General features: G+C 32.7%; 2 protein-coding genes across 2 annotated transcripts; both read left to right on the top strand.

The window, feature by feature from the left end:
- Positions 1-3,485: 3,485 nt before the first annotated feature.
- On the top strand, positions 3,486-10,670 carry LOC145584956 (COP9 signalosome complex subunit 8-like). Its single transcript, XM_081641738.1, has 5 exons — positions 3,486-3,638; positions 3,722-3,801; positions 3,887-4,068; positions 8,313-8,420; positions 10,286-10,670. Exons 1-5 carry the CDS (start codon positions 3,534-3,536, stop codon positions 10,423-10,425), a joined length of 615 nt encoding a protein of 204 aa, XP_081497864.1. The 5' UTR covers positions 3,486-3,533; the 3' UTR covers positions 10,426-10,670.
- Positions 10,671-11,538: 868 nt separating this feature from the next.
- On the top strand, positions 11,539-14,057 carry LOC145584955 (uncharacterized). Its single transcript, XM_081641737.1, has 8 exons — positions 11,539-11,687; positions 11,795-11,897; positions 12,186-12,251; positions 12,347-12,424; positions 12,534-13,222; positions 13,368-13,449; positions 13,529-13,609; positions 13,719-14,057. The coding sequence occupies exons 2-8, from the start codon at positions 11,802-11,804 to the stop codon at positions 13,836-13,838; spliced, it is 1,212 nt and encodes a 403-aa protein (XP_081497863.1). The 5' UTR covers positions 11,539-11,687; positions 11,795-11,801; the 3' UTR covers positions 13,839-14,057.
- The last annotated feature ends 2,331 nt before the right edge of the window (positions 14,058-16,388 follow it).

Below are 16,388 nucleotides of genomic sequence, written 5' to 3'. Positions count from 1 at the left end.
TTTTTAAGCACTTTTTTTTTTTTTTGGCTATTCTCTCGCTTCTCCATTTCTTTGGCTTGTTTTGTAGGTGTGTCGGGTTTTCCGGGATTCAAATATCAAGAAGGAAGCTCAACAATAGCTATGGGAGTCAAGTAAATCAAGTTCGGGAAGTTAGAGTACAAGTGAGCCAAGTTAGCAGGCAAAGCAAAACACCCGGGGCAAGTTCATTGGGCAAGATTTATCAGCTTGCCCTTCCAAAGGCTTAAATTCCTGTTTTGGGTAAGTACTAGCCCCGCTCCCAAAGGCACGTACCCAAGTCCCCTGCTCCGCCTAAAGAAGCATGTATTGTGCCGCCCGCGCATTAAATGAAGCCAGCACAAGTGTATTGCGCTACAGCATGCGATACTAGTATCGTCATATGGTAGCCAGCATCGTGGCGTAGTACAAGTGTCGAGTATGCAACTTCTATATTGTATTCTGGTGCTTATATCAAGTTGTGGCGCTTTTGCACCGTGCCGTGGTGATTTCCACCGTGACGTGGTGCTTAGTACCATGCAGCGGTACATCCTTCCTTGCAACGGTACACCTTTCGAGGCCTCGGGCAAGGATCGGCCAGTTGCCCACGCCTAGAAATGGGTAGCTCGGTCGAGAAGCTTGGTGCGCCCGCACCAGACCATCTTGCTCGAGCTACCATGCTCGACTTTTTGCACTTTATTTCTTTCATCTATAAATAATTCGGGACTTCCCCTTTTGTAGCCCAACTTTTAGAATACTTCATTTTAAATCTTCTTTCATATTTAGGCTTAGGTTGAGAGACTCTCTCTCTAGATTAGGCTTAGCATAGGTGTAGTTTTAGAGAGAGAAAGTGAGACATTTCAATGATTATTTAAGATATTGAAGATTTAAGTGTGACAATTGGATTGAAGATTTTCTCAATAATCAATGATAATTTCTCACTCTCTCTCCTCTTTATTGCTTTCTTTAATTTCATGTTGATTTAGTTTTGTTGATATATTCTTTGATTGATTCTTGATTTCAATTACTTGCTTTGATTTGATGGTGAAGTAGTGAGTAGTTTGCTTGCTAGGGTCAGGGTAAAACATGCTTGATTGATTATTAAGATTAGTTTGGAGATTTAGGTTGATTGATTGTTGAGATTAAATTGATTAGTGGAAGTTTGCATGTAATTATTTTAATTAGGCATTGAAGACTAAACTAGATTATTGTGAATTCATTTGACATGACCAATCGACTTTGGAGTTGCAATTATTGATTGGTTTGATTTGTGATTCTCTTAGTTTGTCACACCTAGAGAGAACCTAGTTTGATGATTAGGAGATCATTCTTCAATTCCAATAAATAGCTTTTACCATTAGTTCTCACAACTATTAGTTAGCTTGACCTTCCCTAAATTTGTCAATTATCATGAATGCATATGGATCCCCATTCCCTAGTATTTAGTTTGTTTGATTTTTGATTTTAGTAGTTGATTAGTATTATTTCACTCTAATCTTCGCCTTTGACTTCGACCTAGCTTAGGCATAGATTGGAAATACGATAGCATAACTGTTCCTTGTGGTTTGACCCTTTGTACTTATATTTAGGTTAGTTAAGTAATTATAGATTAGTTTGATCTTAGGGAGGATTAGTTAACGACCTAGTTTAATTTCTCCCTTTGTCAAAGCGCCGTTGCCAGGAAACGGTGTATATGTTTGAGTTTTTTGATTGCTTGAGTCTAGGTCTTTGTATATACTTTTCTTTTATAAAAAATGGCAAGTTTCTCGTTTCGTCAATATGATAATTAATGAGATTTTTTGTGAATATTTAGATAGACTTGAGGGATTTCTTGACTACAATTGTTGTAGTCTTTGGGAGGCTTGTAAGAGATGTTATTTTAGTTTGAATGAGCAAACTAGGGACATAGTCGAAAACATGTATAATGGTGAATTTCGAGCAATGTCAATTATAATGCTTGAGATTTTTATATTTGGTTTGTTTGTGATATCTATAACAGGTGTAACCATGATTCTAATATTGATGTTCAATATCTTGATTCTTCTAATATTAGCATGACTTCCCATGATTTGTCTTATGATTCCATTAATGAACCTACAACGTATGATTTCAAATTTTCAACTATTTCTCTTATTGCTTATGATGATGAGATGCATCCAAATGTTGATGAGCATAGTGTGTTACAATGTTCCTAATTATTTACCGTATAAAACTTGTCATATTCTGAATCAAATTTTACCCAACTCAATCTGAACTCGACTTAGGCCCCGTTCTTTAGAGCTGCTCTGCTCTGCTTTGCTCTGCTGAAATCTGCTCTGCTTTGCTCTGCTCTGCTCTGCTCTGCTGAAATCTGCTCTGCTCTGCTCTGCTCTGCTCTGCTTAAAATTAATACTTAATATTGAATTATTATAATAATAATGTATATTTAATAATAATAATAATAAATAATTAATACTTAATGATAATAATAATAAATATTTAATAATAATAATAAATAAATAATATTTAATAATAATAATAAATATTTAATAATAATAATATATAATTAATATTTAATAATAATAATATATAAATAATATTTAATAATAATAATAAATATTTAATAATAATAATATATAATTAATATTTAATAATAATAATATATAAATAACATTTAATAATAATAATAATAAATATTTAATAATAATAATATATAATTAATATTTAATAATAATAATAATATATAATTAATATTTAATAATAATAATATATAATTAATATTTAATAATAATAATATATAATATTTAATAATAATAATATTATTAAATATTAATATTTAATAATAATAATAATTAATATTTAATAATAATAATATTAATAATAATATAATTAATATTTAATAATAATATTAATAATAACATAATTAATATTTGATAATAATAATATTAATAATAATAATATAATTAATATTTAATAATATAAATATTATTAATTATAATTAATATTTAATAATAAAATTTAATGATTATAATAGTAGTAGTAGTAGTAGTAGTAGTAGTAGCAGCAGCAGTAGTAATAATAATAATTGTAGTAATAATAATAATAATAATAATAATAATAATAATAATAATAATAATAGTAATAATAATAATAATAATAGTAAAAATAATAATAATAATAATAATAATAATAATAATAATAATAGTAATAATAATATTAGTAATTATAATAATATTAGTAATAATAATAATATTAATATTAATGAAATCTGCTCTGCTCTGCTCTGCTTTGCTCTGCTCTGCTCTGCTTCAATCTGCTCTACTCTGCTGAAATCTGCTCTGCTTTGCTCTGCTCTGCCCAGAAGCTCAAAAGAACAGGACCTTATAAGTCAGAAAAAATCGAGATAATCCGACTTGAATTTGACACGAAACCTGACCTGACCTGAACGGCTGAACCCTACTTAAGAGTTAAAATCATGGACAGTTATTCGTTTAGACTAAACCCACCATATATAAATTGCGATCGATCCTGCAGACTAGCAGAAACTTAAGAGCTCATCAATGGAAGAAGAAGCAACAACAATGGATTTCTCTCTTCTCACTGACGCAATTGCTTCCAAATCCTACGACAAAATCGCTGATATCTGCGACAATTTGATGCTTCAGGTATGCTTCTCCCTCTCTTTCTCCTCACAATTTCCCAACAAAAACCTCCGAATTTCATCAGTTCATCGCATTTTTTGTCTTAGGTTTCAGCAGAAGGTGTTAATTTCCAGAACGACTGGCCTTACGCAGTTCATCTATTAGGGCACATTTATGCTGGGGACATGTTGGTTTATTCGTCAAATTTGGGTTCAAAGGTTTGAATTTGTTTTCGATAAACCCTAATTTTGGTTAGTTTTTGATGTTAACAGTAATAGCGCGAGGTTTGTTTGGAAATCTATGCCATTGGCGATTAAAGAGAATCAGCCTGAGGTCATTGCAGTTTGGGGAATTGGTCAGAAGCTTTGGACTAGGGATTATGCTGGTGTTTATGAAGCTATTCGTTCTTTCGACTGGAGCCCTCAAATTCAACCCATTGTCGCTGCGTTTTCGGGTTAATCCTTTACTTGTCCTAAATTTAAGCCTTTTCTTTTAATAGTGTACTGCTGAATTATGTATTTTTGGGATGATGATTGAGTATTGTTTATGTATGTTATGATTTAGTAATATGTGGACTTTCCCATTGGCTGTCGTAAATCAATTAAATTGGTTTTAATTCGTGAGTTGTTGAAAAACCACCTATCACCTATCGACTAATCTCATGGAATACACCGGATTGAGTTAAGGAGGATGAGTGCTGCTGTTGTTGTTGGTGGTGGTGTTATTGTTGTATTGTATGTTTAGAAGTATTGAAAGTAAATGGACTTTCTATGGAGGTAGTCTTAGCCTTAGAATCCACGAAAACTTGGGGTCTAAGTGTTTTTTTTATGAATGAGAATGAATGGTGAAGAGGCCACTTCTTATAAGAGACATGGAGTTCTGCTTCTTTGTCATTTGTTTATGATTTGTTACAAAGTCTAGCTTAGTAGATTGACATACATTGTATTTTGAAATTTTTTAGTTTCGCTCTAACAGCAGCTATTATTGTCAAGCGTGCTGAGTTTTTCCTTTTCATTATAGTTATTTGATTTTATATTTTTTTGTATTGAATTGACATTATCCTAATCTCAAGCATAGTTTATGCCTTTGAGAAATTCTTCTAATAGCTTGGAGCAACTTAAATGGTCCTAAATCAATTTTGAAAGAATATATATTTGCTATTGTGCTAATATAGGCATTGGAAAGTGATAGTTGTTTTTGTGCCTGAAAGTAGGAATGGCCATGTGGATAAGATGTGTCACTCTTGTAGTCGTCTTTGGGATCCTGGTTGTTAAGCTTGTCGAATTGACTTAATTTGATAAACTCTGAGTATCTTGTTGTCCAGCTCTACACATTTTATTCCCAATTTAATGTTTTGTTATTTTACTATCAAAATATTCTTAGGAGAGTAAGAAAAGTGAAGAATGGTAGTTGTTGGTTGGTGATAACAAACAACAACAACAAAAAACCTTAGTCTTAAAGTGATTTGGGTCAGTTGACATGAATCGTCATAAGGAATTTTCCTAAAATAAAAAAGAGCATAGCAAGATAATCAATTGAATAAAAGTTGGAAAAAAAATTGTGTAAATTGAGAAACAGAAAGACTATACAAATAATAATGACGAGAGTTCTATTTTATTTTTAATATATTTATTGGTTATGACAATATGGCATTATGCTTATTTTTTTGTTATTACTCTTGAAGTTCATTGTTGTAAATTGTTCGTAATTATGGTCTGCTAGTTGATGAATTTATTAGATTTATTAGATTTTCTATCGTTGTTGCTTTTGAAAGTTATCTTTAATGTGAGTTAATCTCGGTACGATATGTAATTTGCTACGTAATTTTGTTAAATTGGGCCAAAACTACCACTTTTGGGCTATAGTTTTCCTTTTTCAGTATGCGGTAGTAGGAGGATTAGAGTATCGGTTAATTTTGCTTTTGAAAACAAAAAGATATTATCTCTTATATTTGTCAACACTTTAGGCATTTGGTGTTCACCTAAAATACCTAAAAACACCCTTACATTATATGGCTCTTTTTAAATTATTTTTTTTTTCCTCCTTTTTTCAATGCTAACTATAGTATGGGTTGTTGTAAATATATTCTGAAATGTAAAGCACCTGCTGCGTGCATCTAAATTTAATTAAGTGATAATCCGACACTACCCCAATCAATTTTTCATATAAAGTTAGCAAATTAATCATCCTTTTGAAAAATGGGATTCTTTGTTCTTTTAACTTAATTCTTATGAAGTATTACTTATTCTTGTTAAAATCAGATTAGATCAAACCAAAACGGAAAAAATCTTGACCTACTAAAGATGAATTTAACAAGATCTATCATGATGTTGTTTCTTATAAAAATTCAATTAGACCAGACTTTTGCAGAGACTCAGATTTGGGAGCTGACACTCCATATTCTATAAAATTTTATATAAGGCCACTATGTATTTAGGTGTCGTGTCATATGTGTTGAAGGATACAACACGCGACATCTGACGTAAAGCAAGGTGTTGAAGTAACATAGCTAGAACACTTTGTTTCAGGTGAGGAGAACAAAGCCTAAACATTCTCTTCAAAGATGTTAATGTTTTCTGTTTAATTTTTTATCCAATCAAGAGATGCTTTTTTGAGTTTTAATCCTTTTCAATGAAGGCTTATACACAAGAAACCTCTAGTACATTATCATCATCATCATCAAGAGACATTCTCATGGTTGACAAAGCTTGTAATGATAATGGCCTTACCTTGTTAGCATTTTCGACTTTTCTACAAGAAAAATTGGACACAATAGAGTCATCTTGTAAAGAAAAAAAAAATAGGTATCTGTGTAGGCTGACTTCATGGTTAGTTTTTCTATTGAGTTAATTTTCCTTGTTTGAGTGATAAGACTAACACTTACCTTGATAAACAAGAACAAACTAACAACTGAATTCCATTCCAAGATTTAAGGAGAACAAATGCATGTCCATGAAAATTGGAAAAAAAAAAAAGTTTTTTTTTGGCAAATTGTAGAAGCCACTTTGTAAAGATGCCTATTCTTTTGTTTGTATTTTGCCAAACAAGGTAAACAGAAGTCAGATGTACCTTTGGGGAACATATTTCTGAGTCAGATGAGCAACTGATGTCGCTGGAGGCAAAAATTGATTAAATATTTTAAAGAGAATGAAGTTCTTTTGGTATAGAGGATTATGATTAATTAGTCACTCAATCTATGTGTGACTACTTCCTACTTGTTTACCAACTGCATTTGTTACAAATAGTTACCCCTCTATAGCCCTGTCTTGTATTAATCTTCATGTGTAGTGATTGATTGATTTTATGGGAGTATCCTTTTATATTACTTTGGCCATTAGCAATATAGTTTATTGGTATATTAAATTCTTTTGGTTTATTAGAATTGGAAACTTGACAACTATCACAGGACATCTAAAAAGAAAAATTTTGCAATTATAATGTGATGGAGAGTAGCATTTTGAATCAAATTCTACATTTCTACGTGGTCATTTTATGCAAAACCACTTATTAGAAAACTCTTTGTGAAAAAACACTTGTACAAAATCACACAATAAGAAAATGAAAGTTGAATCTTATGGAATAAAGAAAATGCTAATAGCAGATGTTATTTGTACAATACTTTAATTATGGTTATAAATATATAGGGAGTAAACTTACATTTGCGATTTTTAAGGTTATTTTTAAAATTTTAAATGCACACATCTTTGTAAAATACTTAAATAATGGTTATAAATATTTAAGGTGTAATCTTACATTTGTGGTTTTTGAGGTTCATTTTATAATTTAAATGCACACATCTAAGACATTCTTAAAGTTTTCTAGGGCTCTAAGCCAGTAGGCACCCAACATATCGGTTACCAATGACTCTTGAATTTTCATTTGGGAATGACTGACACGTGGTATCTTTTGTGTAATTTTTTAATTTATTTTTGCTGTACCTTATTTCTTGATTCTCTTTTTTCCTTTTCTGGATTTCCTTTCTCCAAATCTTCTCGCTGATGCAAGACAACAATGAAGCGGATAAAAGGCATACATGCATCTGCTTTGTGAGAGAAAAAAACAAAAGTAAAGTGGGGACTATGAGATGAGAGAAAAAAGATGAGAGAAAAAAAAATATTAACAATGTAGCAGTTTGCCAAAAAATGGAAGTGCAACACCTACAAAAAATGGCTGATTAGGGCTAGTAACACTTAAAAAATGGATGGATTATGTGCTGATATAAATGAAGGAACTGTAATTATCTGCAGATGAAAAATGGAGGAAGTATTATTATCTGCAGATGAAATAGAGGAAGTGTGTAACATGGCGGTTTTGGCGATGATGGCGGTGCTGGAGTGGTGCTAGTGAGGGTGGTGATGGTAATGAGGTTGGCAGTGGTGGGGTACTGGGTGTATGGTTGTGAGGTGGTGGTAGTTTAGGGAAAGAGAATGGAAACATAATATGTTGAATCAAAGTAAAGGAGTTTGGGGCTAAGGAGAGTAGAGAGTGAATAAAATGGCCTAACAAACAATAATAAAGAGAACCTGCTCTGTTGATTCTCTTACCCTTTCCTAATTCCCCTGTACCAAACACCCTAACTTCCTTTAGCTTATGCTTTTGCACCATTTGCTATGATTGTGCATGTGATCTTGCAATGTACAATTGATGTAACTTGTTTTGCCTTTTCAATTACTCGAAATTAATTAGTTCTTTTTGCAGATAATTATACCAAGAAGATGTTTCAGCTACTTGTTGCTGGCTACTCAACCATTAGTGTTCAAGATACAGCACTATTTTTGGGAATGAGTGAAGATGATGTGACAAAATGTAAGTGTGTTTGATCTCATATGAAATGCTGATCTATCAGACCTTCAGACATGGAAAATCATTATTTTCTTTCCTCAGTTATATAGCAATAGCACAAATAACATAAAATATACTTTAATGATTTTATTGAAGTGGTCTCTTCAACCAAAGCTCACAGTATTTTTTGTTTAATCAGTAATCTGGTAGAATATTGTGTTGCATTCTAAAGATTTTAATATAATCAGTTCAAAATTCCCAAATATATTTGGCTAATCCCCTGTTTGATTCATCTTCTTGTTTGTGTTAAGAAGCCTGCCATTAATTTTTTTTTTTATTTTTTTTTTATTGAATATCAGTCCCTCCAAACCATTATTTGGATCACTTAAATTTTTTAGATCCTACTTTAACTCTTCATAATGATAGTTTTTTTTTTTTTTTTTTTTTTTTTTTTTTTTTTTTTTTTTTTTAAAAAAAAAAAAAAAGGATTTCCTAATGATTGTTATAAATTAACAATAAAACTTGAAACTGTAGTCTTGGAAATTCTTAGTCCAAGGATACCTTAAAACTTCTGCAAAGGTCTATTGTTCCTTGATGCTACGATAAGCTATGTATTTGGTTGGTACATGTATATATTTAAAGCCTTTTAGGTTGCTGTCTTCCAAAGTCTAGCCTACTCAAAAGTTTATTTGAGTTAAAGATCTATTCTATGCCTAGAAATGACAGGAATTTTGTCTAATTGATTAATCAAAGTATAGACTATATGAAATAAATAATTTTTGGTTTTTTACCCAGACTGCAATGCTTTTTATTTGATAACCTGAAGAACTAGAAGGCTAAATTACACCATGCTAACCTATTTTTCCAGCATGTACATACGAAGTACTCAAGTACCAAAAAAAATAAAATAAAATAATAAAGCAGTTCTAGGTCTCCCAGAATCATAGATAATGAATATTTCTGCTATGTCAACTCAAGTTATTCTTGTTTAAAGAAGAGATCAGCTGCAGACCCTTGGGGGTTTTTCATTAATAAATTAGTGATAGGCCCATGTATTGATTATTTCTTGCATGGAACTATGGAAGGCTTTCCTTTTTCACTTTTGCTGATTTGCTGCTCTTTATAAACTAGAGTTTTGCCCAGATTTTGCTGCCTTCGTATAATAGACACGGATACATTTAATATGGAGCTGACTTTATTCAAACAAATTATCTAATTAACTCTGCCTGTGCCTTTCTAAGTTGAAGATTTCTTTTTTGCCAACTTACTGATTTAGGAAGGAAACCCTTAGCTGAAGCTACCTATGTCTTCTCCTAGTATTCTGCTCCCCAATGTTACTCGGACTTTTCATTTCACCTCACGTACCCGTGTCGGACTCTCGACACTCAGACATGGGTATGACACCCGGACACTTCTCTTTTAGTTTAAAATCATGGAATTTTTTTTCACAAAATAGACAAGTCGGACGCTTGGACACGTATCCGTGTCGAACATGAGTACCCGAGCCAAGTAACATAGCTGCTCCAGTGCTCCCTAGTCCATGAATAGATGACACAAGCAGCCTTGATTTGCTTGATTTCCTTATTAGTAAAGAACAGGCAGATTTTTTTTGTCAATTTCTGTCTATAAGCTAAATCAGCTTTGTGGCAATGAATCATGTCTTGTACATTATCCACATACACCACTGCGACCAATTACGTGCTTTAGCTAAGATTAAACAGTCATTTAGGTATTTATTAAAATTGTCTTAATATAGTTTTCAAATATCAACTTTTTATATCTTATTGATATCATTGGTCAAATTTTTCACATTGGCATATTTACATTTGTGGGAAAGGTAGTTTACATTTGTTTATCTCTGACATGGTTCTTTTGTTTTTATAATATAGATGTTTTGGTGGAGGGTTGGTGCTTGGACTCTGCTGCCAGAATGTTCACTGTGAAGAAGCAATCTGTAACCACAGAACAGAAATTAGATCCCAGTAAATTGCAGCGCCTGACAGAATATGTTTTCCACCTTGAACATTAGCTGATAAAAGCTGGTGGAGCTTCCCCCCTTCTCCCTTTCCCTATCCTACCTACCAGAAAAACGTAAAACTTGTTATGACAGGATAGCATGGGTTGTACTGTAGGCACATTTTGAAGGATCAAACTCGTTTCAACGGGGTGTTGAATCTTGCTCCTCTTCTAATTTTTCCGGTCATTTGATTAGTGTAAATCTGAAAATTCTTGCCAATTATCGAATGAAGTTGAAGAAGGATAGTTTATGTTACATTATTATAATGCCTTTTTGATTACTATAAAGTGCTTTGATCACCTTGTAGAAATCATTCTAAGTTTGATGGCCTATCAAGAGTTACTCCATCATTTATGTACAAGCCCTATGTCTTGATTGGAGTTGCTCCAAATAAAGCCATCATTTATGTTAACAAGCTTTGACTAAAAAAAAAAGAAAAAAGAAAAAAGAAAATAAGAATACAAGAAGTTTGGGACCTTGGGGTTTTACTGTTTGCTTGGGCCAAATACCTTTGAACTTGATCTTAGTATAGAAATTTATTAAATACATTCAATAGTGATTTTCAGAGAGATTAATTGAAAAAGCATAAAGAGTTTTATGTACCTGATTATTCTGAAAGATTAGAAATTACTGGAAAATTTGATATGAATAATTCAACTTTTATAAGTTTTTCTAAATCTCATCTTTTGATGGTTCTTGAACTTTTACAATCTTTACTACCCATTTGATCGTAGCAGGTAATCAACCCTTAGTGGTTGTCAATCACGTGTCATTACCTTTATTAGTTTAATTTTTATCAAATTTAAAAGTTAAGTAATATTTTTTTAAAAAAGGAAAGTTTGTATTTTATCACCAATAAATAACCAACATTTTGAAATTACACAAAAAAATACTCCATCCGTCCCTTAAGAACAATTTTCACGGGAATTAATAAACATAAATAAGGAGTAGTAAAAGCGGGAAATTCAGGTTAATACTTTGGATTGCTGTAAATCGTACATCTAAGGGCACGCCTGTCTTTTCACATTACATTTATAAGGATATACAAGTCTTTTCCCGAATGCTGATTTGTAAAAATTTCCACGTAGTATATGCCAAGTAATTGACCCCGTTTGTTGCCCACATAAACGGTTTTACTCCCAACAATCGTTAACGTCCTTACCGACATCAGTCGCCGTTAGGGTTTGTCATAATTTCGTCTTCCCTTTCGAGTACCTAATTCGATATCAAATTACACATCCAGTTTTGAAGGAATTCTTGTTTATATCACCGAGGTATGGATCTGGTTCTGTGAATTTAATTTATGTTTCGCAAAATGTATGCAATATGTATGTGGTTGTTATGCACAAATGATTCTCTAATCTTGCTCAGTCATTGACAGCATCAAGATGGGTAAGCGATACCGATACCAGAACGGCGGTGGTGAAGCTGAAGCCAGTTTGGATGAACAAGATTATGTTAATACAGAGCCGGTGGACGAAAGTGTATGTTTTCAATTGATAAGCTGAAAAGTTGTTAAATCCTCTATATTTGCTAAGAGACCTAATTTGATTTCATGTATGATTAAATTTTAAATTATAGTTCACTAATCATTATATTCTGCTATGTGAAGACCTGTGATTAAACGTGTAGGATTAATTTTGTTTACATCGCATTAATTGCTTAATTTATAGTCGGTCTTTGTATATATCATGCATCTTGAACCGCATCTTATTTGGTGGCTCATGCCCCTGGAGTTATTGTGTGGTTAATTTGATTATTGTCTAATGCAGGTATCCCTTGAGGGATTGCATGATTTGAATCAGAAATCAATAGACATATATCCTGCATTGTTTAAGGTAGTGTTATGTCATAGTAATTTCATATTCTGTTCAGGTCTGATGGTGTTGCAATTCTCAAACTAATTGATTAATGGACCGTATATAATGTACAGGATAATTCACTAAGTTTTGGTGGATATGTCAAAGGCAGAGGACAAGTGATCCGTGAATATTCTTTAGCTAGTAGGAGGGTGAGTAATCTGATTATGAGTACATTGCAATCTGTATTCGTCTTAGAATGTGAGTATAATTTAATATCCTTGCTCAATTGCTCAATACCATTTCATGTTGAAATTTCAGCCTCCAAATATGAATTGTCGGGTTGAGTCCTTTGGAAGAATATGCCAGAAATTTGATGAGAGGAGAATAAGATGGGTTTGTGAGATGGGTTTTGGGGGACTCCTCCATTTGTCATCGCATATGCATCTACCACGACAATTAGCTTATTGGGTTATGACACGAATTGATCCAATACGTAAGTTGTTAATTGGTACAGACGACCATGTTGTGCCGTTTTCCAAGAATCAAGTTCGCTGGATTTTAGGAATCCCAAGTGGCACAAAGGAGGTGCCATCAACAAAAGAAATGTCTGATGAGGTACGGGGGAGTGTACAAAGAATACTTTTGAAATACGACAAAACATGGGAGACTAAACCAGCTACACCCTTTGGTAGAACCTACACATCAGTAGGGATTCCTGTAACTGTTGACATGATGGATAAGTTGGAGGATCATTTTGGAGAGCACCAAGAAGAAGAATTCAAGACATTGTTCTTGATTATTGCGCTACAAATGGTTTTATGTCCGACGCAATCATCCAGACTTGCCCATGACCTATTACCTGCTGTTAGCTGTGCGATGGATTGCATTGACTATGATTGGTGTGAGTTGTACTTACAAAATTCATGGACAATGTATCCAGCTTTGCTAGAAGATTCTATGCAAATGGATTCGCAGGAGGGTGTGGTGGATGCTCAATATTTGGGGTTGTAAGTACTTTATGTTGATTCGATGCTTTTGAATTATTTTAGATGTTGATAAAAAGAAGTTTAAGAACATTGGTTTAATTTTTGCTTAGATATTCTACCTAGACCGACTCAATCTTGAACCCTTGAAATGGGATACATTCCCCAGAATTAAGGCCTGGGGCATGAAGCAGATAGGAGAAGTAGCAAAGCTAGACCGTTATACCTCCGGTGATTATGGGAAGTTAGGGGTAAGTCATTAGTACAGTGGTCCTTGTAATGTCTCCTCTTATTTTTTGTATTAAGTGACACAAATAACACGAATCGTAGTTGTTAGATGTTGCTTATGGCGAAAGACATCCTAAACAAGCAAGGGACACGGAAGGACCGTCCGAACTACCAATGTACAAAGTGAGTTTTCATGAAAACGGAATACCATATATGTTTGGTCATAAAATAAAGGTGATTTTCTTGTATTATAGTAAAGTTCTTTATTGTCATGTTTATTTGTTTATTGCAGGACGTCTCCAAACTGGTAGTACATAGTCGTGATAGAAGAAGGCGTGCTGACTTGTGTTCTTATCGTGGGATTTCGAATACCGTACACGGGAAAAAGGCACCCACCGAGGAAGGAGATTGACAGGCATTTGTGTTGTATGTTTTATCTGAACGGATGGTGTAACATCATTCGTGTATTTAAATATCAATTGCAAATCCCTGTTTATGGTGTTTGGGTTTTAATAACATTTCTTTAGTATGTATAATTATTTCATACGTTGCAGACCTCATTCGGTGTGAATAGATTGTAAGTGTACTATAGGACGATCATATAAAATTGCACATGACTTCATCTTTTCTACACCAGCAGCCCATTCATGATTAATTTTCTTGGATCGTTTACGGATGTTTAACTCAAGGTGCCAAATCGGCATACTGTTAAGAAGGAATATGCTGAACTAAGTGGAATTAAGTCCTGATAAGGTACGCTGATTATTTAAAATTGGATTACAATTGAAGAACACTGTTGAAATCAATCCTTTGAACTTTGTGAATCTGTTTTCCTAGTAATCATTTAATTGCATAAAAAGGTTTCGGTGCTAGGTATGGGCTTATGGCCTTATGGGTCTAGAAGTACTCAATTGCAGTTAACATCTGGTAGATTGTGGAATTGGGTTGGGCCTGGATTTTAGGCCCACGAGTACATGTCAACTACTTTATGGCCACTAAATTTTGAAAAGATTAACTCTAAAGTATAGGGGATTGGACATTCACCAATAAGTCTATTGGGCATCCTGGTCATTAGGAAATGTTTAAAGTACCTAACCTGGATTGGTAGCGTTGGGAATTTAAAATAGTTCCATCACGATTAGTGCAGCAAAATTAACGGAAATTAATATAAATAAAAAAAAGTAATAATCATAGAATACAAGCGAGAGAAAATAAGAATTTGAAACAAATAATAATAAAATAAATACGTTATTGAAATAAAAAGAGATTAGTTTAAAAAAATAAAAAATTAAGAGTGAGAGTTTTTAATAGCACACTATTGAGTAATTAAGGTCGGGTATTGTCCCCGGTAATGCCCCGGATTGGTATTTTTGTAGACATACTATTGATAAATTTTATAACAGGTTAATCAAAACTGCAATTTTCATTGTTAAATCATAATTGAGTTATGCATGGTATATTTATTAATGTACTCCGTATTATTTTATTCAACCTTTTGGTTTTGCACTGTTATTAGTTTTTATTCATACATTTAACATAGATGATTTTGGCATAGATGGTGATATAAAGAAATACGCATATGTATTATTAAAGGTCGAGGGTTCGAATCCCCTTATATTTATGCGTATATAAGAAGTGATTTTGCATTTTATGAGTGATGATGTGGTGTCCTTAGATGCTAGTTTGATGACGCGACAAAATAGGGACCATGTAGCAATCGACGATATTAGCAAAGTCTTTTTATTTATTAGTACTGTCTTTTTATTTATTAGTATTGTTCATAGTAAACCGTAAAACATTACGCTTTGATGATGTTATTTTTTGTTTTTATCGTCTATTTATCATTATGGAAAAAAAGCGGTTAACACTTTCTTGATGTGCATTCGATGGACCCTTATATATTTAATTAATGAATCTTTCTAACGAATGCCCCATGGGGCGTTGAATATGCAATTAAAAAATATCTGACATTATTATTAAGTTTGAATGTAAAATTCATGTTTCGATCGTTGTAATGCATCTTTATTTTAACTTGACATTTGTCATTTTTATTTATCTTATTCAACGGCCCTTTGGACATTCTTACCATTTACCGTAAGTCCTTTTTAATAATTGTCGTGTTATGGTTAGAGGTGTAAAAACCGAACCGATCTGAAAAAAAATATCCGTTTCGAACTGTAACCGATCCGATTTGATCCGAGAAAATCAAGACCCAAACTCGATCTGTAACCGAACCGAACTTGACCGGAATCCGAACATGTCCTGAGCTGAAATTAACCCGGCACTAATTTGATCCGAACTGAACACAACCCGATTCCAATTTGACCCGACCTGAAGATAAATCCGAACCGATTTTACCCGACCCGAACTCATCCCGATCCGAAAATGACCCGAAAAATAACCGATCTAATCCGATTTATTTTGACCTGAACTGATATCAACCCGACCCGATTGTAAATCGATTTGTTTTTTACCCGATCCGAATTTAACCCGACCACAATTAATTACCGACTTTTTTATTCCAGTTCTTATACTACTATATTTACTAATTATTAATAAGTTAACTTATTTTACTACAAATAAATAATCCGGAGTAACAAGTTTAATTCATGTACATACCAATTATATAAAATTACTTTCTAAACTTAATATTCGTCTCATCTAAAAGATGACATTGAAGATTGTACAATTGAAGATTTATAATAACCTTAAAAAGATGACATTCTTATTAGTATACTATATACCACCATACGTAACTATTATTTGTCAATATATCACTAGCTCATTATTTATCATTTCACTTATATAGGTATGATAAGTGATCGATAATTATTCAATTTGAATTTGCCGGAAAGATAAAAATTACACATAACTTGATCAAATGAGAAACCTAAAATTTCGTAATTCGTAATTAATTATCAAATGAAAAAAATATATGATACGACTTGATATTAACCCAATT

Source organism: Chenopodium album, chromosome 16 (assembly GCF_948465745.1).
Source record: "Chenopodium album chromosome 16, dcCheAlbu1.1, whole genome shotgun sequence".
NCBI lineage: Eukaryota > Viridiplantae > Streptophyta > Magnoliopsida > Caryophyllales > Amaranthaceae > Chenopodium > Chenopodium album.
The sequence above is the reverse complement of the archived record's forward strand: the minus strand, read 5'-3'. Positions and strand labels throughout refer to the sequence as shown.

Bases quoted from the DNA above. Each gene is read 5' to 3' on its own strand.
- LOC145584956 (XM_081641738.1), top strand. From the start codon at position 3,534: ATGGAAGAAGAAGCAACAACAATGGATTTCTCTCTTCTCACTGACGCA. The intron at 3,639-3,721 runs GTATGCTTCTCC...TTTTTGTCTTAG, and splicing joins GCGACAATTTGATGCTTCAG to GTTTCAGCAGAAGGTGTTAA. The intron at 3,802-3,886 runs GTTGGTTTATTC...TGATGTTAACAG, and splicing joins CACATTTATGCTGGGGACAT to TAATAGCGCGAGGTTTGTTT.
- LOC145584955 (XM_081641737.1), top strand. From the start codon at position 11,802: ATGGGTAAGCGATACCGATACCAGAACGGCGGTGGTGAAGCTGAAGCC. The intron at 11,898-12,185 runs GTATGTTTTCAA...TGTCTAATGCAG, and splicing joins CAGAGCCGGTGGACGAAAGT to GTATCCCTTGAGGGATTGCA. The intron at 13,450-13,528 runs GTAAGTCATTAG...CACGAATCGTAG, and splicing joins GTGATTATGGGAAGTTAGGG to TTGTTAGATGTTGCTTATGG.